This window comes from Neofelis nebulosa, chromosome 8 (assembly GCF_028018385.1).
Source record: "Neofelis nebulosa isolate mNeoNeb1 chromosome 8, mNeoNeb1.pri, whole genome shotgun sequence".
NCBI classification, from domain to species: Eukaryota; Metazoa; Chordata; class Mammalia; order Carnivora; family Felidae; genus Neofelis; species Neofelis nebulosa.
The window spans coordinates 38,312,643-38,339,114 of record NC_080789.1 but is presented as its reverse complement, the minus strand read 5'-3'; the positions used below and the strand labels follow the sequence as shown (position 1 = coordinate 38,339,114).

Below are 26,472 nucleotides of genomic sequence, written 5' to 3'. Positions count from 1 at the left end.
TCAATCTGGGCTGTAACTGGCTGTTTAGGCCACACTCTAGACCCTGAAATTTCTATGTCTGGCATGGAGTGGAGGGAAGGGTTAGGCAGATATAGAACAAGTCAAACACATTCAAACTAAACTCTTCAGGCCTCTTCAATTTTCTGAGCCATTTGAATTCAAGTAAACTCCTCCTTTTTCAAAACATTACTATTTTTAGGAACGGTTCTTAACTTTTGAAACGGTAAAGCCCCTTGTGAGAATCTGAGAAAAAGAACAGATCCTCTCCCCATCAAGAATGCACTTACATAAACCCATAAAGGTTAAGAAACTTTGATGTTTTCTACAGATACATAAAAATACTAATTTATTAATGGCTAAGGTATATACTTACTTTTAAATTACGATGAATGAAGCCAGACTGCCTGAGTTAGAATTTCCAGTTCTATCATTACTTGATTTCTCTCCCTCTCAGTTTCCCTGTTTGTAAAATGAGAGTACTAACAATGGCACCTACCACAAAAGATCATTATGGGGAAATACTAAATGCATTACGTAAAGGGTTTACAATGGTGTCTGGAGTTCAATGATTCTGTATGGAGCCTCGACTACTTACAGGGACTGTTCTAAGGCTGAAGATAAGGCAATGAACAAAAATTACTGCTGTCAACGGGCACACATTTTGATGTGGAGCTTAAATTTTCATAGAAATCTTCGTGCATTTCATGGTAATTTTAAAAATCATTTTATTTGTGTTTTCTCTTCATTCAGGTAACAGGTAAATAAGTTTTTCATGCAGATTTCCCTTCTGGGATGCTACAGCCCCACAGAGCTCAAATCTAAGGAATTCTCACTTCGCTTCGTCCACATCCCACACCTGACAGCCTTTCAGCATAAATAATTTAGACTGTGAGTACTCACCCTTAACTTGGCACAGGTAATTTATAAAATGGGAAAAAAGCCAAATTCCAGGAAAACAATTTATTCTGTTCCATCCCTAAACTTTTAGTCATTCATCTGTTATGCTTAAAAATCAATTAGCGTTGTGCATACACTGTAGCAACAGCTTCATTTAGGATTAACTACAGAGCTAGGCGAATTCAACTGCCATTTTCCCACCAATGATGCTCTAAAAACATGCTTGGATTTCAGAGGCTAATGAAAGCCTCTTTTCACTGTGACATATTTTTAAAATTCTCATGCTTTTATTTTATCTTTCTGTCTGCCTTCTGCTTCCCACCTGCCCTCTCTCCCATCAGTACCAGTAGGGCATCATATTTCAGGTTGATTCTTTCGGACTTTCTCTGTTTAAAACAAGATTATTAGGAAAGGTTATAGATTTATAGGAAGTTGAAAAGGAACAGACAGGGAAGTCTGATGTACCCTTTACTCAGCTCCTTCCAATAGTAACATCTTACAAAACTACTGTATAATATTAAAAATAGAAAACTGACATTGGCACAATCCACAGAACTAACTCATATTTCATTGGGGTTGACATTGTTTTAATTTTTATTTTATTTATTTATTTTTAATGTTTATTTTTGAGAGAGAGAGAGACAGAGACAGAGACAGATAGACACAGTGTGAGCAGGGGAGGGACAAAGAGAGAGGGGGACACAGAATCTGAAGCAGGCTCCAGGCTCTGAGCTCTTAGCACAGAGCCCGAGGTGGGGCGTGAACTCACGAACCGTGAGATCATGACCTGAGCCAAAGTCGGACGCTTAACCGACTGAGCCACCCAGGCGCCCCTAGGTTGACTTTTTAAATAACTAATTATTACATTTGGTAAGTATCAGTGATGATCACAGTAAAGGCTGAAACTCAGTGTGTATTTCATGTGGCTTTCTGTGTATCCATTTCTGTATTTGTGTGTGTGCGTGTGTGTGTGTGTGTGTGTGTGTGTGAGACAGAGAGAGAGAGAGAGAGAGAGAGAGAGAGAGAACAAATTCTGGCCCTACCCATTTCATGAGTCTGTTCTAAGGAACAAATGGGAGAATCTCTTTTGTAAAAGCTGTTCGTAAGTTTTAAGTGCTAAATAAACAAAAAGTATTATATTGTAGCAGATTTCTAATCTGTTTAGGAAAAATCTCTCCTCAGTAGTGTACATAGAGAGTAGGTGGAGCCCACTTACCTGTATAAGGAGGGGTGTGGGGGTGTGTATAGCAGTGTCAGGAAAATCCCATCGAAGGGCATAGAATCACAGCTACAGAGTTAGGAGGGACCAATTGGACCAATTGTTCCAGCTGTCTCTACAGGACACATGTTCTAAAGTACTCCTTCGAGGTGGTCTTCTAGTATCTGACTAAAACTTCAAATCATGGGCACATACTGTTTTATGATTCAGTCTTTCCCTATTCATAGATTTCTATGTGTTTAAAAGCTCTTTAATATAATAAACTGAAATCTGTCTTCCTTGTGGCTTTTACCAGGGGTCTTGGTTCTGCCATCAGGCACCTGACACAATGCAGGACAACTGAAGACAGCCAGAATTCCCCTGAATATCCTCTTCTCTCATCTAAACAACTCAAGTCCTTCTTTAACCTGTTCATTGTATACAAGCCTTCTCATCTCCAGATGAATTGAATTGTCCTCCACAAGGATGGAACCCAGATTGGAGCACAATGGGCTGTGAGCTGAACAGCACATTCCAGAGCACGACCAATCTCCTTCGATGTCTGTACTCTGTATTTGTATTATTAGCCCCTATGCTCACATTAACATGTTTTTGTGATTTTTCCCCTCAACTAACTTCCCTAATATTCCTCCTGAAATAAACTGAAATCCCCAGGATTTTGTTTGTTTGTTTTTTTCAGGTTTTGATGGTTAGCCATTCTTCCCTGATTTTGCACCTATGTAGCAAGTTTTCTGGGCACAGGAGCAGGATTTCATGTAGATTCTCATTAAATTCGGCCTATGCTACTGTTCTACTGAGATTTTTTTTAATATCTGGAATCTATCACTAAATTTATTTACTGTCTCTGCTGGCTCCACATTGGCTGCAGCCTTTATAAATGGTTCTTTAGTCCTTCTCAAAATTGCTGATGAAATACTTGGGCATAAAAGGGTGAAAAGAAGATCATTAGGAAGCTATAAATTCAAACTGTGACATTTTGACCTTCTGTTAATGTTAAATTTTAATTGAGCATTCTGCTGTTTTTACTGAGGGTTGACCTAAGAAGTAGCCCTATACAAAGGCCTCTGTATTTTCTATAAAATTGCATTAGGTGATTCAGTGTCTCATCTGTAAGAATCCCATGGGAAATTTCTCTGGAGCTCAGGAATACAAAAAAAAAAAAAAAAAAAAAAAAAAAAAAAGCTTTCCTCCCAATGATAGCTGAGCTCCTATGAGTTTCCTTCTGTTTTGACTTCCAAGATACTAATAGCGACACGGAAAAACACTTGCTCAATTGCTGTATCTTTTCTTTACTTCTACTTATTGATTTTCCCCTCTTTCCATCATCCTACTTTATTACCTAACATGCCATGTTAACAGTTCTGTATGCACATATTGTATTTTTCACCAAATATTGTGATATATCCTTTCTAAAAGGAGGCAGGGAAGAAAAACAAACGTACATAATCAAGACATCCTTTCAAATGTCTTTTCAGATAAGATCCCCGGAATAATTTCTTCACTTTTTAAGTGGGACTTTAGGAAACTTTTCCCAGAGGTCGTGTACTGAAATAGTTCAGGTTTGCTTCAGCCCTTCAAATCACTTTCTTCTAAAATTTGTTCTCGCTTCATAATGACATGTTCTGAAAAGCTTTCATATTAATTTCCCCATGTGGTACTTTAAAGTGTAAGAAGAAATAATTTGATCATTTGCTAAATCTTTTCTCTTTTTTCACTCTTCCATTACAGAGTTGTTACTTTTTTTTTTTTTTTTTTTTTTTTTAAGTACATCTATCTGACTGAAATTTCTACTGAAAAGACTCCTGGATTGGGTTTTGGAAGCAAGGCCAGGTTCTTGCCTGGGGCTAACCACTCTGCATGACTATGAGAAATGCATGAAATTTCTCATTTACAGAATAAAAACTACCTCTTGATGAACATCTGAGCAATACTGGGTACTGTTAAAATGTATATAACTTACTCTCAAAGATTCTAAAATAGGTAGTTTATAATACATAGTTTGATTATATGGATGTACAGTATTTTTTTAAACCCCAACTTCAGGAGCTTAAACCAATCCAGGGTCGTCCGCAAAGCACTAAATCAGATAAGCAATACTCCAGAGCTTGGCTACCACAAAAGCATTTGTTATACCTATTTCAATGAACAAACGAAGCTTTGCTTATTAGCAAAAATAGGTCAGAAATGGATTCTCATCCGTAAAATCAGTGACTCATTAACTAGCATGGCAAATGGAATGTAAATGGTAAAATTAAAAGTGTTATATATATGTGGAATATTAAAGACTTTTGGAGACGTTGCCCACCTTTGCAGGAAAAGAATGCAAAAATCTTAAGAAGGCTCATAGCCCATACCATAAGATTAGTGGCCTAAGTTTGGTCACTAAACCTTCCTATTTCCAACTGCCAGTTTACTAGAATTTCTGGTTGTCTGAGGCTGAATATAAGGGTAACAAAATTCTGGCCCTGGAATGTTGTTTCATCTGCCTCAGTAAACCTTTTTTCCAAGGTAATGACTGGAACATCTGAATGGACAGAGAACTAGAATTTCATCAGCTTATGACAGAGGCTGCATGAATGCCTTTTTGCTACTATGTTTGCTAAAATATGCTTACACGTGTAGCAGAATTTGCCTCAAGATTTTCTTTCAACGAGACTAGCATTAACAATATCATAGGGCTACTGCTAACCCTCTTCAACCTTCTTCAGTAACCACACTTACTTATCAAAGGTGTGTGTGACTGGGGCACATGGGTGGCTCAGTTGGTTAAGTGTCCAACTCTTGATTTCATCTCAGATTATGATCTCACAGCTGTGAGATCAAGCCCCTCGTCAGGCTCCATGCTGGGCATGGAGGCTGCTTAAGATTCTCTCTCTCTCTCTCTCTCTCTCTCTCATTCTCCCTTTTCCTCTGCCCCTCCCTCACCCACATTAGCTCTCTCTCCCCTACCTCTCTCTAAAAAAAAAAAAAAAAAAGAAAGAAAGAAAGAAAGAAAGAAAGAAAGAAAGAAAGAAAGAAAAGAAAAAGTCTGTGGGACTAAATTATCAAAGTACCGTTCTTAAAAGACGTCCTGCCTCATTTTAATCTTCATCAGAGCTTATCAGAGCTTTTAGTTACTACTTCCCTTATTCAGACTAGGAAATTCAAGTATAGGGGATATTAATTTATAATCACATGAACACTGACTGATAGAGACTGATGAGTCTGATTCCACTTTCCAATACCCCCTGCAGATAAAGCCACATGTTCATTGCAAGGAATGGATGAGAGATTATGAAATGCCGATAGCTGTACCTATACATGGGTTAATAAACACAGGCTCTTTAGCTCCTTTAAAGATAGTTAAAAGTCAACCACCTATTACATTGAATTCACTTATATCTATTGTTGCTTCATATATTGTTGCTTCACAATTTCTCTGTGTTTTTGGTTCTTTTTTGTACTTTTCATTTTTTAAAAATCTATACTTTTTTTGATGTACCCAATATATTTAGATCAATTGTAATAAATTCATACACCGAGGCACAGATTACTTTGTGAAATAATTGCATGACCTAGCTCCAGAACCGTCTACTGGAAAGTTGGACTCTGAAATTATCAGCTGGAACATGCTTTGAAAAAGTCATAATTACCTAAAGGTCAATAAGAAAGCTCATCTCAAAACATGGTTACATACAAAAAAGTGAATGAAATGGTAGTGTTAGAATTGGAATTCTGAAGTGATATAGAATATTCACGGATTAATGATTTTGATGTATATCAGGGGTCAGCAGAGTTAAATGAGTAGTTTTGGGTTCTACAAAACTGCTAGTCATGTTAAAAATAAAAAAAATAAAATAAACAAAATAAAAGATATAAATACACAACAATTTACCCCATAGTTACCAATATCACATTCTAAAAGCTGTTTTTTTGGATATTGTGTTCTTAGCAGAAGTCAACAAGGTCACAAATAACCCAGGTCTAGTTTATTTATTAAAATCTTAAGTCCTTAAGGAAAAGATCTTAGGCTAATACAAACATAAACATTGATGTGTTCTTATTTAAACTTCTGAAATTTATGCTTTTAGATTATTCTTAGTACGTGTAGAAGTTATGGGTAGAAAATTGTTCTTTTCAGATAAAGTTATTTCTTTAGCAGGTCTTTATTACATGTAGAGGTAATGGCATCCAAAGAATATGAGGTTATGAACAAAAAAGTATGCTCCTACTTCTACTTTAAAATGTTACATATTTAATCTACCTTAACTTCATGTCAAAGTCAAAATATATATGATGAATAGATAACATAATCAAACATTTTTGGGGAAGAGGTTATTATGTTTTTATCATACTACAGCTGTACATTAAGGAATTATCTGCGCATTCTTTTTCCATGTGTGTTATTATTATGTATATTAAAAATATCCTTCCTCTTTAATTAAAAAACACAGGATGAGGAGTTTTGTCGTTATTTTTAAAATGCATGTAATTGTTTATAGTAATTTGAATAGAAAGAACCTTGGAGTTATTATTATGCTCTTCTAAGCATTAATTCAACTTGAGTATCATATGGGGGAAAACTCTACTAGTTGGGATAATTTCTTGGGATAGTTTTCCAACTAGTTCACACTTATCATACCCGAACAGATGAAATGAGACATAAAAACTATAAAATTATTGCTTTTGTAGGGTTAATGTCCATCAATGCTGAGGAAGCTGTTTGGACACAAAATGATGATTTGTTCTAGGATTTCAACATTGACTTTAGAAACAGCAGGGGGCAAAAAATGTGCTCAGGGGAGAAAACCTCCGGTTATTTTATGAACATACCACTCCGTTCACTGATAGCAGCTGGTCTCCCCTTTTGAGGCCTCCGTGTCTTTCAGCCACCCCTCCAGGAATGATGCGGGAGATATAAATGGGGGAATTTTGCTCCTTTCCTCCCATCACGTTAAAGCCAAGGCCTTCATCAGTCTTTGGCAGTTCGACTACCCGAGGGTGGGAATGGCCTTCACTAGCTGCAAAAGCTGCAACTGTTGCCTGAAAGAAAAGATGGTCATTTGGTAATACAACGAGGGAAATAAGGCTAATCGTATGCTTTGCAGTGCGTAGGATCAGGCAACTCCTCTTATTTTTATAGCATTCTCCTGTGAAAGAAAGAACAAGATGGGGCTGTGGGGGCGGGGTGGTGGGAAGATTCGCTTCATTTAAACGTCATCTATGACTCCTTTGTTTGGCAAAGCCCTGCCTAGCTATTCCCGGCTTTCTAGAGCTTATCCATTATGATACAAATTTCCCATCTTCATAAAAATCTTCCCCAGTTACCTTAGTTAGATGCAATTCCTCCTTTTCTTGGACTCCAAAATTGGTTGCATCCTCATATTACCTTTATACAGTACACATGCCATAGCTGTTATGTATACGTGTTGACTATGAGCACCTGAAGGGCAGAGATGATGTAATCCACTTCTCTGTAGGACACCCAGTCTACCCCAGTGCATGTATATGAACGTTTATTCAATGTGCTTAGAAGCACTTATATGTGTATACTCTGGGGAATACATATATAATCTTGCTATTGCCAGAACACTGGCTTGGCACATTTTGTTTTTGCTTTTGTTTTTTGTTTTTTGATTGAGGATACCTAAAAGCAAATAAAAGCTAAAATAGGAAATAGATTCAAACGGTTTATTATTATTTCACATCAGTACTCTGTGTTGTTATGAGAGGTCCTCTTGTCTGGTACAGATGTTTCCCCCTACATTTTACATTAATATTTCAACTCCTACGGCAACGTGGGCAAAATGAGCAGCTCATGGTTCTAAACCTAGATGTACAAAATATCATTTAATGTGGACATCATTTTATTTTAAAATTCATACATGAATTTTTAAAAATAAGCTGGAAACACAACTTACCATTAGTTCCCACCCCTCATGGAAAGAAAATAACAGCATTTAAGTAGTTTCTATCAAGAAAAGACCCTCTGCCTGCTTCTTATTTTCCATTTCCATTAACCTGACTTAACCACAGTTGATTAGATGCCTACTATAAAGTGATTTACTCAACACCGTGAAAATATTGATTGCCAACGACTGTACATTCTTTTCCACACACAGCATTATCACATCAATTGAGCATTATGCTACTGTCTGCATTTAGTGAAGTTTAGTGAATGATATGGAAATAATGGCTTGTTTTTAGCTACATGCATTTGCTCATGCAAACCTCGTCGTCATGCATAGATTTTAATGGCTGACATGGATGCAATGCAGACAGCCCAGAAACAACCAGAAAATATTGTGCTATTGCAACATTATGCTGCTATCCTGCTGTTCTACATGAATAAGAAATGAGAATGGTAAAACACTACATAATTCACTTTCCCCTTAATTAAACCATGTAGGGATCATTTTTCTGTGTGTGTTCCACTTCAGTACAAGCAAAGCATGATGTAACGATAATAATACCCTCCTTTTGCCTGGGTTAAAAAAACCTTACAAATCTACAGTGTTCAGTTACAGAATGAAAACTAAGAAATCAGGAGAGAAACCAAACAAGAGGTGATATAACACAAAAGAATTAAATGGAAAATTCTGATTATTTTCACCAGTTCTTATTTCTTACACATTATTAGAAAGATAAGAACTTTTAAAAAGCAAGCTGTTGTGCATCGATTACAGCACTTCTGTTTGTAAAATAAGAACTACATCAGTAATTTTAGTTTAAAACTACTGTTTCCTAATGGTCTATTTTCCAGATAATTTCACTATCCTATTGCTATAAGCTTACCATTCGTGTAAGATTTCCATTAGATTTTTCTGCAATGTCTGGATTTGAGTTTTTAAAGAGCACACGTGGTCACTCTCACAAAAGGTGACAGGCTTTCCCTTTAGGTCAGTGTCACATTCTTTCAGCAAGCTACCCACTGCTCAGCTGTATACCTGGAAGGATCCTATGTCAGTGGGTCTCAGGTGAGTTCTCCTCATGTCTAACTCAAGTCAAAGCTTTCGACTTGCGCAAGTAAATCTTCATGCACTGAAAGGGGAACAGGATCTTTTGGATCAAAGGAACGTGTCAGAAAACCATGTATTATTTCATACAATGAACCAGTAGATTTGCTTGTGCCAAATGGACAGTTAGTGAGCTTAATGAAATCATTCTCCTTTCTTAAGCTACAGAAGCAGCAGAAACGTTCAATTTTCCATTAGGATTTTTACCTGGGAAGCAGTACTGGTTCTAGACTCTGGGCTGCCACTGATGTCTAAATTCTCTTACAGTGTACACACGAGAATACCTGAAACACACACGCGCACAATCAATTACTAGATCACTGGGGTCAAATGTATTTTTAAAGTTACTCAAGTCTTACCTTTGCTGTGGCCCTGGCACGGAATTCAGGACAGCCATTAACAGTTATCGTTTCATGCATATATTGATACACCTAAAATGTTCACATAAAAAAAAAAGAATGTGTAAGAACATTAAGAGCATCAATTCTTTCACTGCAGATAGGATGACAAATTTTCATTTGTAAAACAGAAATTCTCTGTTACAAACTGAAATAAGTCTGAATCAATTATCCTGATGATTTGGACCAAAAACAAATCTCTCCTATTTGGTGGGTGAGGGCTGCAGCAGAGAAGGCAAGCACTTATTATTTGGTTATCCGTGTTCATCAGGTATAAAATCTCGGATACTTGATTTTATAAAAGCTACTTTGTCAGTAAAAATTCTTACCTCTACATATAGTGCCTTCTCTCAAATATCTGATAAAAATTTTATATATAAAGCTGCGTAACAATATCTTTTCCTTGCCTATTGGAATGTATGTTACCTTTTGTGACACATATTCATAATTCATAAATACAGAAATAAAATGATATCCAGGGGCAGGAATAAGTAAAATAAGAGATTTTAGCACTAGTAACACAGAGCGACCTATCAGCTCTGGTTCATGTTAACGTTTAAATGAAATAAAAAAAATACAGGTAAAATCTGGACCCAAAATGATATTGTAGAAAGCACATAGATTTTGTTGACTAAGGACGTAAGTTTCAGCCTTGCAGTATAATTGAGGGACTGTGAGGTCCTGGCTGAACCACTTCACCATGTTGACTCTCTTTTTGCCCATCTGAAAAATGGGTAAAGAATATTTATTTCGTATGGGTTTCATTTGAAATAGTACTTTCGAGGCACCTGCCACCTAATAAGCACTCCTTAAACAGCAGGTATTATCATTATTTATGATTTTAGGCACAACTACAAAAATTGTTAGTAGAAAAAAATGTTTTCCTTCTAAATTGTCAAGGATGGGATTATAAAATATGTATATCGGTGGCAAAATAAATTGCTTCATTATAAATAACTTACATATACAGAATGACTCATAAAGGATAGTTTGAGAAGATAGAAAAAAATAACAAGGTTAAGTATGTTAGACTATATGCCCATTTTAAAGATTTAAATAATAGTCATAAAAATCAACTGCATAATGTGCAGAGGTAAAAGTCCATTTGATATTTCGCTGGGATATTTTTTTGCGATTGGCCCATTAACTATTTTGTAAAAGATGAAATAGAAAGTTGCAATCAAAGATTTTTTTCCTTTCTATTAATCATATTTTCCACACTTAAGTCCAAAGTTATTAAAGTGAATTCAGAATGTGATTAATACATCCATTCCACAACCATTCTCCGAGTATCTCTGACCAATCTCTTTCCAACATTTCTTGGCTGGCTCATCATTTTTCAAATACATTTGGTTGAATCTCCATCAATGCTGACTCATCTTTCCCAAGTAGCATGTTTGGGAAAAAGACAAAGTGGTCTAGACTAGAAAAGTAGGGGCACTATTTAGAATCTACCAGGTAGGATGAAACTTCACTAAATAACTGGAGTATACAATTTGAGTGAGAAATCGGAATGAAAAAGGAAGAGTTTTCCAAGAAAGCATTTGTGGAGCCTGGGACTTGTTAATGCAAATTTTCTAGGTTACCAGAATAGCTGCTTAACATGTTTCCATGTTATTTCCTTGAAAGTACATCACTTTATTTTGCAGAAATATCCCTTCTACAAATAAATTCCACTTACTTGATCTTACAGCCCATTTGGGAGGAAGATTTTCCTTACTCTGCTTTTCTTGTTAAGAAACTCTTTCAAATCTGGCCCTTCATTCTGTCTTTACTCATTATATCTTGCTCAAAGCTCTGCATTAGTGTCTTAATTGGGTTTTCCACCACCAAACACTATTGACTTTAGTTATCATTGTCAAGTACGTACCTGATCGTGTCACTACCGAGCTTTTGGCTGTCTACTGCCCTTAGAGTAAAGGTTGCAAAGTCCAATGCCCACACGAGTCAAACCAGCAATAACAATGCAGAACGCAGCCTTTTCTCTAGTTTTATTCCCCAACTTCCTTTTCTCCATCCTCACTATTCCCCAAATATACAATGCCTTCCCAGTTGCCTAGGCCTTTGGATATGCTGTTTGCTCTGTTTGGAATGCCCTTTCATTTGGCAGAATCTTCTTTAACCCAGTTTAACATGATGATAAAAGACCCAATTCAAATTTCATTTTCTCTGTTCATTGTTCCCTGCCTCCTCCAAGCAGAGAAATTTCTCCCTCCTTGATTTTGGACCATTTGAATTTTTCTAGGGACATCCTGATTATCTTTTCCAGGGAAAATGATATATTTACGTGCATCAAAGTATGTTTATGTAGACAATCATTTGCACACAGTTAGGAGATTGTCATCAACTGATAACAGCAAACACTAATTTTGTAAGCTCCTAAAATAAAGAAATAAACATTTAAGAATAACTATCCTTAACATTCTAATTTGAACTGTGAATTAAAAAGTGGAGTATGCAAGAGGCAGTACTATGTACAGATAACGCCCAAGTTTTGCAGTTGCCACATATTAAGTGTATGATCTCGGTCAGTTACTTGACCAAGTGCAATGTTCTAATTTGAAAAACATGCCTTAGAGTTGTAACTAACTTCTAGGTCTGTTAGGAGGATTAAATAAGATTAGAACAGTTTGCAGCATATAGTAAGTTTACAAAAAATAGCTATTATTATTACTATTATTATTATTAATATTCAATGTTTCCCAACTTATTTGACACTGGGATCTTTGGGGAAGAATCTCCTAGGACTAGCAGTCCGTGAATACATTTTACAGAGAATTGATGGAAGACTGTAGTTCTTGCCTGGGGGCGTTTCTGCACCAATTTATTTGGCAATGTTTGGAGACGTTTTGGGTTGTCACAAATGAAGAGCAGGGGGGTGCTACTGGTATGTAGTATTAGAAGACCAAGAGGCTGCTAAATATCCTACAATGCTCAGAGTAGCCCCCTGTAGCAAAGAACTATGTCAACATGCCAATAGTCTTGAGATCGAGAAACCCTGAACTAAGAAATCATGCTGTATCATTTCTTCTTATACATAATAATTAGTAGGCCATAAAAAGACACTTGCGTAGCAGTGAGTAAAGGATCTTGTAAATAAATTAAAGGGTCTTATTCAACGAATACGTCTTGAAGTAAGTAACCACAAGTCTGGTGTGCATTTAATGAGGACTTACTGTAGGCCAAGCATAATGCTAAGCATTTTATATCTGAGAGTTCAGTCAATGCTCACAACTTATGACTGAGGCCCTCTACACACAAGGAAGCAGTCACAGAGATGGTAACATGCCTATGACCACACAGGTAGTGGCAGATCTGGTACAGAGATTCATATCTAATTGCCTCCGTCTTTCCTCTTTCAACCACATCAGGCTTTCTTATTAAGACAGCATCGGACTACTACCATTTTGGTTGCACTGAGGAAACAAAAACTTGGAGATGTCACAAGTATTTATCTATATTTTGAATAAAGGTATCTAGGTTCCACATGACACTTATCATTATACATGTGGTGGCTGCAAATGTACAATACGATTCAGAAACCAACAAATTCATCACTCCCAATGAAAGTGAAATAGCATTTTTAATAATTTTTTATGATTATAATATACTATGATTCAAAGAAAGAAGTCAAATATTATTTTTAGTGTTTTCTTTTGTAAAGCACAACAGATTCTGATTAGTCGGTTTTTATTTTATTTTATTTTATTTTATTTTTTAATTTTTTTTAACGTTTATTTATTTATTTATTTATTTTATTTTTATTTTTTATTTTTTTTTCAACGTTTTTTATTTATTTTTGGGACAGAGAGAGACAGAGCATGAACGGGGGAGGGGCAGAGAGAGAGGGAGACACAGAATCGGAAACAGGCTCCAAGCTCCTAGCCATCAGCCCAGAGCCTGACGCGGGGCTCGAACTCACGGACCGCGAGATCGTGACCTGGCTGAAGTCAGATGCTTAACCGACTGCGCCACCCAGGCGCCCCTAACGTTTATTTTTGAGACAGAGAGAGACAGAGCATGAACGGGGGAGGGGCAGAGAGAGGGAGAGACAGAATCGGAAACAGGCTCCAAGCTCCGAGCCATCAGCCCAGAGCCTGACGCAGGGCTCGAACTCACGGACCGCGAGATCATGACCTGAGCTGAAGTCGGACGCTTAACGACTGAGCCACCCAGGCGCCCCTGGTTAGTCGGTTTTTAAACACTGGCTGACATGGTCTAGTTAGAGAGTCAAGCCAGAACTTGGAGACATTAATTCTATTTCCATTGGTTATATTGTCTTGTTAAAGTTTCTTAGCTCATCATTTTCTAGGGACAAAATGCATCCCTACCTATCTTACTTTTCAAGGACAAGTGTACAGGTATTTGTAAAATTTGGAAGGAAATTGTTATAGAAAGCTAAAGTATTTTACCAGATGCCCTCAGAGAATTCTTAAAAGGAAGAGAAAATGGTTGTGTGAGCTTCAACACAGGACAGTGGGGCTTATAGTTTCCAGAATCACTTGGGTCTCCAAATTTCTGGGCAATGTCAGCTACAGCAGCATTTTAAGCACATTCCATTGGTAAGATAGGTTAATTCCTAGTGAAAGTTGAATAATTTACAGAAACTCTTGTACACAGTTTGAGCTTACATTTTAGTATCAGTAATTTACTGACTTTGAATAAATCTCACAGATTCAATAGCATTTTGAATATTTGGAACTTATTCCAAGCTATCAAAAATTTACCAATATAGATCTATTCAATTAAGGCAATGGGGTTGCAGTCACTTGATTCAGAAAGTTCGTTTGTTCATTCGTTCTGCTAACATTCATTTAGGAGTTATTCTAGTCAGTGTGTCAAGCACCTGGACCAAAATATGAAAGAAAAAAATTTAAAGGCATCTTCTAAAACTTTGAATTGACATAAATCTTCACTATAGAAGGGCTTTAATTTTTTTTTAAGTTTATTTTTTTGAGAGAGACAGAGACAGTGCAAGTGGGGGAGGGGCAGAAAGAGAGAGAGAGAGAGAGAGAGAGAAAGAGAGAAAGAGAGAAAGAATCCCATGCAGTCTCCACACTGCCAGCACAGAGCCTGATGCAGGGCTCGAACCCTACAAACTGCGAGATCATGACCTGAGCCAAAACCAAATGCTGACTAAGCCACCCAAGCGCTCCAAAAATTTTTAAATAAATAATATAAATTTTTCTTTATATTAAGAAAGCAAATAGATTACTTTTTTCTAGATGGAAATTTTATCACTGAGAGAATAACAAATACAAATAAAGTAAAAGTTACACTTTTACTTCAACTTATTTACCAACTGTACAACAGAATTCCCATTTAGATAAATTAAGCTGAACAGCTAAAATTCTAATGCAATAGGATTTTTGCTTCTGAGCTTTCATTTACACACAGGTTATGTAGATAATATCAAAATATAAACTTTACATTGAATTATTCTTTTTGATTTTGAAAACCCTGATTGGTACAGAGAGGTAGGTATGGGATGATAAATCTGTATTATGAGTTTCTCATCCTGGTTCCCTTTTGTATGTGACTTTAAGTGACCTACTATCTATGCATCTTAGTTTTCCATTATGTAAAGCCCTATCTTCGAGAGGCAGTCAAAGAAGATAAAGTATGTGGCTTTATAAACCATAACCTATTATTCTTATTAAATTCTTATGACAATAGCTACTATGTTTCTATTATTACTATTACATGCATGCCTAAAATGCAATGGAAGTTACACCTTTAGAATTTAGCTGCTTGGTCAGCAAGTGTGGAAACACCTTGAGTTCAAAATTAGACTTTGATTGCTCTGTCTTCTGCTCTTACAGTTTTACTGCCTTTTGTATTTCGTGTTATTTTTTTTTAATTTTTTTAATGTTTTTATTTATTTTTGAGACAGAGAGAGACCGGGTGTGAGTAGGGGAGGGGCAGAGAGAGAGACAGACACAGAATCCAAAGCAGGCTCCAGGTTCTGAGCTGTCAGCACAGAGCCTGATGCGGGGCTCGAACTCATGGACTGTGAGATCATGACCCGAGCTGAAGTCGGACACCCGACCGACTGAGCCATCCAGGCACCCCTGTATTTCATGTTATTTTAAAATGGCTGTGTGAGGCAGATACTAGGTAGGCTCACCTTGCCCAGCCCCCATTTTCAGACTCCTCCTCCTAGCACTGCCTTGCCATATGACCTAGTTCTTTCCAATAAGAATTTAATTGGAAGTAGGTGAGAGGCTTCTGGGAAAGTGTTGTCCTCTTGGTACAAGCGCTATCCTTTTTCCCTTCCCTACTTTTTGTTCTGAGTGTGAAGATGGTCAGCTGTAGTAGCAACCTACGACTGCAAGAGAAAGGCCAAGAAAAAGTGTCTATATCAGCTCTGATTATGTGGAGCTCCTCAAACACTGTAAGCAGCTGCCTTTATCTCTGAACTTGTAATGAAGAAAAATATTTGTTTAAGCCAATGAAGTTGCATTTTCTGCTAGTTTCAGCCCAAAGAACTCCTGATTGCTGTATTATTTAAGTGAATGTTATACGGAACTGTGCTATCTTTAGAGTTTGTTTTCTTTGAGCCCCCTCCAATTCGAAGAGTTGTATAATTTGTTCACTAGAAATTAGTGAAAATTTGTTAATGTCAGGGTTTGGAAACTGAGAATCTGACTAAAACATAGTTTAAAAAAGTAGAAACTAACTCTCAGGAAAACTTTAAGAAAATGAAAAAACAACTTGATTAGGCAAAAATGTTTGTAAAATACATATCTGATAAAGGTCTCATATCCAAAATATATAAAGAATTTTCAAAAGTCAAGAGTAAGAAAACAACCTAATTAAAAATTGGATAAACTCCTTGAACAGGCATGTCAGCAAGGAAGATCTATGGGTGGCAAATGTGAAAAGATACTCATCATCAGAGATACTCAATATCACTAGTCCCTAAGAAAATTAAAAATAAGGCCATAATTAGATACATCTACAGTTTTATTAACATGTCTAGATTTTTAAAAAAATGAACACCTTGTATGGGCAAGAATGTTGAACAACTAGAACTCTTGTACATTGCTGGTAGGAATGCAAAATGGCACAGCCACCTGAGAAAACAAGATGAACAGTTTTCTATATAGTTAAACCTACACTTACCTTAAGATTCCCTTATGTATTTCTAGCTATTTATACAAGATAAATAAAAATGTATATTCATACAAAACTGGTATGCAAATACTTACAGTAGTTCTATTCATATTCACCACAAACTGGAAACAATTCAAATAGCCTTCAACTGTGAATGAATAATTAAATGGAAGCACACCTGTACAATGGAATACTGCTTGGCAATAAAAAGGAATAAACTACTCATACATGCAACAATGCGGATGAATCTCAAATGAGTATTGCTTAAGTGAAAGAAGTCAGACTCCATGATTATTTCTTTTATATGACACTCTGGAAAAAGCAAAATAATAGGAACAGAAAATAGATCAAAGGTTGCCAGAAGCTAGGGGTGGGGATGAGTTGACTACCTGGCATAAAGAACTTTTGGGGGGTGCTGGAACTCCTATACCTTGATAATGGTGATGATCACATGATTGCATGTCATAATTAAAAGTCTCAGAATTGTACACTAAAAAGAGGAAACACCAATACTCTATGAAAATTATACTTCCATAAACCCAACTTAAAAAAAAAGAAAATAGTTTTAGATGAAAATATTCTGAAACTTCATCAGGATTTTGGAAATTAAAAATAAGGCTTTGAAACACAAAGACCTACCTATATTTAAGATGTGTTTAATAGAATAAAAAGATGACATTAGCTCCCATTCCTTAAAGTTTATAAACGTGGAAAGCAACATATACTTTAACGGAGGGTAACATTTCTTTCAAGTACAAGATACTCCAGAGATTTTGTAGTGCATCATTGTGAACAGGCTGGCTACTAAAATGTCAATAGAATTACAATTAGGATACACCCCTCTGTATCAGTGACTGCAAAAAAGAAATAAACCTTTCAGTAACTATGAAAAATCAAAATGTCTAACATTAGACCAAGGTACTTCAAGTAGAAAGACAAATGATCAGAATTATTAGAGCAAATTAATGAGGAACAAAGTCCAAACGGGAAAATGATATGGTCCAAATCCTACCACATTATAGTGTTCATTAAGGCTTGTTAAATGTATAGTTTTTCTTGAAAAAACAAGTAAGAATGTATATTTTTAAAGTAAGAAAAAAACCAATATAAGTATTAAGACTTTGTAGGGGCTCCTGGGTGGCTTAATCAGTTAAGCATCTGACTTGATTTCGGCTCAGGTCATGATCTCAGGGTTCGTGGGTTCGAACCCCGTGTCTCGCTCTGCGCTGACAGCACGGAGCCTGCTTGGGATCCTCTCTCTTTCCCTCTCTCTGCCCCTCTCCCACTCATACGTGGACACGTGCTCTTTCTGTCTCAAGATAAATAAATCAAAAATTTTTAAAAACCACTGATATTTGTATCTATATTTACAATTTTTAATGGTTTTCTTAATTTTTCAGATTTGGAAACTCAGATAAAAGTAGAATAAAGGAAAGTTATTTGATGTGGTATCTGATTTTAAAATATTTAAATATTCTCATAAATTAAAAGTAAAATCGATTCCTTCCGTACCCTTTTATTATTATAGGCCACCTGGCTGGGTGGACAACATTTACAATATTTTTTTTTTTTTTTTTAATTTTTTTTCAACGTTTTTTATTTATTTTTGGGACAGAGAGAGACAGAGCATGAGCGGGGGAGGGTCAGAGAGAGGGAGACACAGAATCAGAAACAGGCTCCGAGCCATCAGCCCAGAGCCCGACGCGGGGCTCGAACTCACAGACCGCAAGATCGTGACCTGGCTGAAGTCGGACGCTTAACCGACCGCGCCACCCAGGCGCCCCAACATTTACAATATTAAGCCACAATATATTTATCATAATATAATAAAAACGTGGCAGGTTTTCTGAAGGCAGAGTTTAGGCAGGGGAAGAGGTATCTAAAATGAATTTGTGGCTCTAAATTTAACTGCATGTAGTGGAGTGGGTTTCATCCATGCAAAAATAAGTGCCCTGATATGAATGTGTACACTATCCTTCATATGGCTGGAATGAAAGAGAAATAAAGCTTAAGTTGCTGAAAACATAATCTGCTTATTTTAGGAGGTTTTGTAGAAATAATTCCAAATCAACTGAAAATTGGTTCATCTATTAATAATGGAAGAAATAATCCAAAAAATATTTAATTTTTGCCTTGAATTTGTCTTCCATTTTGGAAAAAATGGCAACCATAAATAAATGCTGTGTACTTAGAACTATAGCTATCCATGTATCTATCATCTATAGTTTCCATATGCTTTTGTAGCTGCAGAAACATTTTGTTTAAAATTGTAGTGTTGGAAGTCCTATAAACTAAGGGATTTAAGGTATGAGACAATGTCTAGAACCAATCATTTTGTTTGCAAAAAAAAAAAAAAAAAATGACCCTTACTGGTTACAAGTCACGTCTGCTATAATTAGACCATCAAGCCTCAAACCAATCCTGTGAAAGTCCAAGAAGGATAAAATTTCCAGAGAAATGTCTTTTTCTACATTTCTGTATGGCCATCAAGTTTAGTGAAAATATGCCACCCACTGGACAAGAAAAATATTGACAGGTATAAAGAAGCAAAGGACAATACATCTCTATTAGGTTGAAATGATTTGCAAAAAACAGTTCAGTCATTAAGGCAGACATTTGATGGTATTACTGGTGAAATCAATATGGCAACTGATATTGCTTCCAGAAATGGGCCATCGACTTGAAGAAGCATTCCTCCTTGGTTCAGTGACAACTATGCCATGCAAAGTACTCTTTATGTTCTCAAAGCAGGAAGGGGAAGTTAAATGGACTCTGCAGTTTTTAGTCACAAAGGACACAAAAGACCTTTTTTAGGCAGTATGCTTCATTACTTCATTACTATTTTTTTCAACCATGCCGATGCAGTATATAGTAAGTGCCTTTGACAAGGCAGCATTTCCTTTTAGCACTCAAGAAAAAACCTCAGTTGACACTCTCCAGTGCAACTATATTGTTTTCAAGAATCAAACCAGCCTTACTGTAGAGCCTCCAACTTCACTTGTATCCTGACAAAATACATCTGACAACTAAGTCATCAATGGGATGGCATTACCTATAACTAAAAACAGAAACAAACAAACAAACAAACAAAGCACTGAATTTGAAGATCAAAAACAAATATGACATTTTGGGACTAAAACGTTCTGGCCCTCCCTCCCACATGTTAGTCTCTGCATCCCAGTTTTACTTATTGTCCCAATACCCCCTGGGAAGGAAGGCCTACTAGGCCTACTTGCTCATGCAATTGGTCAGCAACCAGGGACTGTATTGGGCCATGATGTTACTAGAGGTACTGACAGTATTTCTAAAAAGTTAGCAGTCATGAGACATACCTTCATCCCTTACTGTATCTATGTCACAAGAAATCAGGCAGGAGTTGCCTGCTTAGGGTAGATGTAAATGGTCCTGTTGTTTTCTATTCTACTTTCTTAGGCATAACCAGACATCTCAGATTCAGAGTGGAGGAAAGTTGGCAGGGTGGGGGGGGGGGGGCTGTTATTTAGGTGTCTGAGCCCAAGCTTCATTATCCAATCTATATATTTGGATATATATAGACAAGTTATGTCTAGACCAGACAGAACTGCACTAGAGAGGATTTGGGTACTTCCATACAATTAACAAAGTGGTATTTTGTTTTCTCCTTCGTTTTGGTCCTTTCATCTAGCTTTCTTGGTTGCTAACTCCCTGAGAAGGAAAGGTGAAATGAAGATTTGAGTACTCCTGGACCACTAACTATGATAGCATCTCAACAGCACTGAAACTTCAAGTCTATCTCTCACAATCCACGTGTATATGCCCAAGTTCAACTACATGACTCAGACTTTCTGCTGCAAAGTGATACATGCCATTCATGACTTGCTTTAAAGGACACTAAGTAACCTACAGCAGTAGAAAAGCTAAATTGAAAGGGTCCATAATTTGTGACCAATCCCATGTCTTAGAGAATTTATGTGAAAATAGCATTACTATTGCAAGTGACCTCCAATGCTTAGAGTTAGATGAAGACCAGGGATATTTTGGACAAAGTGATGCCTTTATTTTTTTTTTAATTTTTTTTTAAAGTTTATTTATTTTTGAGACAGAGAGAGACAGAGCATGAACGGGGGAGGGTCAGAGAGAGGGAGACACAGAATCTGAAACAGGCTCCGGGCTCTGAGCTGTCAGCACAGAGCCCGACGCGGGGCTCGAACCCACGGACTGCGAGATCATGACCTGAGCTGAAGTCGGCCGCTTAACCCACTGAGCCACCCAGGCGCCCCAAAGTGATGCCTTTAAATATCTACCCACCTGCCTGGCCAAGTTACAAAGGAACTAGGAGCTTTTCTGAAATAGTGTGTATAGGTTAATTCTAATGAGAACACATCAAGAAAGTTCTCCAGCACTCTACCTCCTAACATATGTGGGAGGGATGAAAGGATCCTTAAGGAGGGTATTCTGGGACCACTTAACAGGGAGGATTAAACGCCCCCTTGTGCCTGACAGTAAATGGCACATCTTTTTATTTGGTTTTGGTTTTGCAGGGACTCAGAAGGAAAGCATCAAAACTATTGGTATGCTACCTAACACAGTCCTCAAATCTCTATCAATTTTGAAATTTCCAGAGGTTATTTATATCACTCGTTTTAAGTGAATTAAAATGACTATACTTATATTTATTTCCAAAGGCAAGAGAAAATACTTTGTTCAGTTTTATAGCTTTGTAACTAATTCTTCTATTGTATAAAAGCAGAATAATTAGTTGTAAAACCATAAAACTGAAGAATGGCTATAAGTTTTAAAAATGTGTAATTAGCTATTAATTTCTCTACTTATTTTTATAATTGGTTTGTATTTCCTAGTGGGTTCTTTACACATATAACTTTCATAAGGTAAGACAAATTAAATTCCTTGTACAAATCATTTAATAACTGGAGGAAAAAGTGAAACCATAAATAACAACATTTCCACAGAGTCCAAATGGCAGATGGCCAAGCCACCAGGGAGAAATCTCTTTCCTTATGGTTGTCTAAAAAAGGATTCCCTTAAGGCAGCTGTTCCCATCCTGTCCTTGTTACACAGCCAGAGTCCTCTGTGACAGGAAATGCCTGAGCAAAATGTTGGGAAGATGTCATTCCCAATTAGTATAACACCATTCAAAGGGACTGGATTATCTCTATTTTCTTATTTGGGGTAAAATTCAAATGGGGTTTGGGGTTTAAAAACTTGTCTCTATATACTGATTGGATGAAGATGATGTAAAATCTCACTGAGGATCCCAAAATGCTAGAATATTTCTCAGTGAGGTTAAAATTTACCCATGTACTTAAAATTCTGCAAGAGTTGTAAAGTTAGTTTTTACTTCCAAAAATAGGTCTTTATGTGGTAAGTGAATTAATCATTTTGAGTCAATTCAGTGTATATTGTCATTGTCACAGGGATCATATGAACTCACAAGTAAACACTAAAGAAAAAATTTAACTCAGTTATTAAAAGCCAACCTGATTATTCAGTTGTTTGAGTTAAAATTATTATGGCTAATAATGGGTTTCCAGAGGTAGTAGTAAAAATAAGGGATGCTCAATTAAATTGGAATTTCAGACAATGAGCAGATTTTTAGTTTAAGTGTGTCCCACACAATATTTGGGACATCATAAATGAACTGTGATGGAAAAGGAGACTATTATAGTTTGGCAGGCAGGAAGTGTTGGATACAATTCAGAGCAAATTAGTGGATACAATTAAGGAGTAGACCGAACGGAGCTTGGTGTTGGTAGGCTCTGGGTGAGAAAAGATGGAAAGAGGTCCAGGTTAGAGGTGTGGGCAGGCATGCAGGATAATGGGTTTGACTTTGGATGATATTGTATGAGCTGCCTTGTGATCTCCAAGAGATGTTCAGCAGACACCTAGATATGTAGATCTGAAGATCAGAGGAAGAATATAGACTGTAAGATATAATTTATGAGTGATCTACTCAGTTGGCAAATGAAGCCCTCTGTGTATACGCTAACCTCTAGGAGAAATTTAGGGTGGGAAGATAAGGAGGTCTTGAGGGGCTCTGATACCTACTTAGGTAATTTATCAGCCAAGCCTTAGTCTTATTTTATTTTTTGAGAGAAAGAGAGAGTGTGTGCACACTTGCACCCGAGTGGGTGAGGAGCAGAGGGAAAGAGAGAATCCACACTTAGTGTGGAGCCTGATGTGAGGTTCAATCCCACAACCCTGGGATCATGACCTGGGGCAAAATCAAGAGTCAGATTCTCAACTGACTGAGCCACCCAGGCATCCGTTTTGAATTTATATAACTCACATATATGCCTTTTAAAATGGAATATATTCAAGAGAAAGAGAATACTAAGAAGTGCATTTTGTAAAAGTGAGTTGACAGTAAAAGCAATTCATATACATTACACAAAATTTGCACAATATAGACCTGTATAAGCAAAAATATTAAAATAATTTATAATTCCATATCAGGATACAATTACTGTCAACATTTTGGGAGACTTATTTCCAGTCTGCCTTATTTGTTTAAAAAATCAACATCAATTCAGTCACTGTATACTTTTTACAATTTTTTACTTAAAATATTGAGAATATTTTTCCCATTTATTAAATACTCTTTCACATTATTTTAATGGTGCCATCATATCTGATCTTATAAAATGTGCCATGACATATTTATGAAAGGATGATAGGAAAATAAGAGTCACTCTATACTCTAGGTATAGATCTTACCATCTGTCCATGTGAATTTATCAATTACCCTTCCTGCTATAGTTTATATACTTGATGCTTATTCATTCCTATCTCTTCTCACTTATGTTCAGATAGACTCAAGGAAACACAGGCTCATTTACTTGTAACTAGAAGTCTGTTAAACAATGGAAGAAATGGGATAGGGTCGATAGAAAAGAGAAATAGACTATAATTATTTCTTGATCAATTAGAATATGTTTACTGCCAAATATACATTAGACTTGTCCTGATTTTCTTCATGTCCTAAGCATAAAAAGTTAGCATATAAAAATAAAATTAAACTCAGCATTTTACCAATTAGCATAGCCAGCTCATTAAAACACAAAAGCAGCCTGTATACATGATCATTACTCATCAGAATCCTAATGCACAATCGTGTTAGGTAGTGCCTAAAATTCTGATTTTCATAAGAAAGTGTGAATTAGAAAAAATCCTATTGGTGATAGTCATATGATTTTTAAACCACAAATGTTTGTTGCTCATGCAAAAAAACATTTGGATCAGATTGTATGACTTACTGTTATAACCTACCAATTACTTTTGTATTGTTTTACCATTTTTCTTTCTACTTGATTACTTGAAAGTTTAATAATGTTAAAACTGGATTACAGTTCAATAAAAAGAGAAGATATTAACAAGTTAATTCTAGTAATTCCCTATCTGAACCTCCTGCCAATTTATTTGGTATACAGAAACAAAGTTTTCTTATACTTACTACAGGAAGTAATTTTTGCTATAGATAAAATTTTCCATAACGTAAGAAAATTACTAAAACAGGTATTTCTTTTTTTTAATATTGATTTATTATTTTGAGAGAGAGAGACAAAGAGACAGACTGCAAGTGGGGAAGGGACAGAGAGAGAGGGAGACACAGAATCCAAAGCAGACTCCAGTCTCTGAGCTATCAGCAAAGAGCCTGATGCAGGGCTTGAACCCACAAACTGCAAGATCATGACCTGACCTGAAATAGGACACTTAGCTGACTGAGCCACCCAAGCATGCCTAAAACAGGTATGTCTGAAATTAGGTAATTGCCAGAAAAGATCATTTAATAAATGAACTTTCAGAACATGAGAGATTACAGGCACATATTGAAAAATGAGCAAAAAAGAATCCTGAGTTTTGGTCTGGGTTTTAATACCAAACTACTAAGATTGCATCATCACTCCAACCTTGTATATGTTCCATGATTCCTCCTACTATTTAGAAAATATTTTTAAAGGATGTGCTAACTTACCACTTAAAGACTTTCTAGGGGCACCTGTGTGGGTCAGTCAGTTAAGCATCCAATTCTTGATTTTGGCTCAGGTCCTGATCTCTGGTGGGGAGATCAAGCTCCACACTGTAAGCAAGGGGCCTGCTTGGGATTCTCTCTCTCCCTCTCTCTCCACCTCTCCCTTATTCACACTCTTGTTCTCTCTCAACATAAATAAATAAACTTCAAAAAATAAAGACTTTTTAGATAGTGGTTGTGCAGTTCTCAAAATAAATCTTCAAAACAGAGAAGTAGAAGATATGGTTCTTTTCCAAAAAAGTTACCAGGAGGCAGATGTTATAACTGTCTGAGCTCTGACCAAGTCCTTCAGCTGCCACCAACCCTACAGCGAGGCACATTTTGGTGATGTCTGTGAAACTTGTACAAATAGCTTCATCGTAATTTCTAGGTATCTTGGAAAATAATAAATTATGAAACTTTATATTATACAACGGCATTCATGGTCCTAATCTCTCTTCTTGAGAGATTATATTGAAAATGAGCACTACAACTGATTCTTGTTACTTGTCATAGTTATGGTCTATAAAGTCTGCAAGTGCTGAATTAGCAAACACTGAGCCATTGTTCTTACGGGAAATGCAGGGCTAGGTTCCTACAAGCCTCTGGTCACAACACTTCCATCAACCTATCAGTTTATTAACTTGTTTTATGTGTGTTTTTTGTTTAAAGACACTTTACTCAATAAGTATTTTTGATCATTAACATTGAACTCAAGGCCAACAGCATTATAACTTATGCCTGCACAAAGTTAATCTAGTAAGAGCTCTCTCCGGTAAGACACATCCCAGCCTTCTTGTACTTAGGAACATTGGACCGCACTTTACCACTATGCATGGGAGCCGATTCAAACAGCAAAATCACCAAAATACAAAAATGAGATAAGCGTGACACTAAATAAACATGACACTAAACATGTAAAACATCTTTGCCATATAAGAGCTGAAACAAGAAAGTGGAGCACTGCCTCGTTTTGTCTCAACCAGAAACATGAAGGTACTTCCATGAAACAGGAAGGTGACTCACATTTTTCACAACTCTGTGCAAACAGAGTTTTGAGAGAATGGTTATTAGAGAATGACCACAAAATAAATTTTAGCAAATAGGTGAATTCACAAATACGGAGTACATGAATAATGAAGATGGACTGTGCAAGGATAATCCATTTAAGAAATGAAAACTGCAAAATGAAAACTATCAGAAAACGCTTGCCTTTCCTGACACTGTCCTGGCTCACTGTTACCAAAACACCAGACTATCCTCTTTGTGAACAGTTTTCCATTTCGTCTTCTCTGATGTGCTCTATTAAATTCAGCTTATGTTCAAGGCACCAGGCTTTGCTCTGTTTAATTAATCTCGTAAAGCCCATAAAACAATTGCTAAGTTCTGATTTGTTCTCAAAGACGACCCCCTAGCTCTTAAACATGTGCAGGTTTGATAAAAAGAAAGAGGGAGGAAATGAAGGGGATTTTAAAACTGCTGGCTTAAGGCAGACTTCTGTTACAGTTCTATTTCAAGCTCATTCATTCAAGGGCTAAAGAGACACACAGAAATGGGTGATTTTGTTCTCCATTTTCTAGTCAGATTAAAAAGGTAATTGAAGTAGATTGGTAAATAAACATAATTAACCATACTTTGTTTATGAAGGTAGAGCCTAAAAATATTCTAAGTTTGGTCATACAGAAGGGCAGTCAGTGTGTCCTCTCACGGATAAGAGAGAGAACAAAATCACTTACCCATGGGTGCACACAACCAAGTTGTTCCTAATGACAGATTTTATTTGGCTTTAATTATCCGGGGCGCCTAGGTGGCGCAGTCGGTTAAGTGGCCGACTTCAGC

At 36.6% G+C, this 26,472-nt stretch overlaps 1 protein-coding gene across 1 annotated transcript in view; it reads right to left on the bottom strand.

Moving 5' to 3' along the window:
- The window catches only part of LIN7A (lin-7 homolog A, crumbs cell polarity complex component), a 128,542-nt gene that overhangs the window by 32,526 nt on the left and 69,544 nt on the right, over positions 1-26,472 (bottom strand). The window contains exons 3-4 of the mRNA XM_058741920.1: positions 9,471-9,542; positions 6,929-7,138 (exon numbers count right to left, since the gene is read on the bottom strand). Of these exons, the coding sequence (XP_058597903.1) occupies positions 6,929-7,138; positions 9,471-9,542 (282 nt within the window). The remainder of the gene's footprint in view (positions 1-6,928; positions 7,139-9,470; positions 9,543-26,472) is intronic.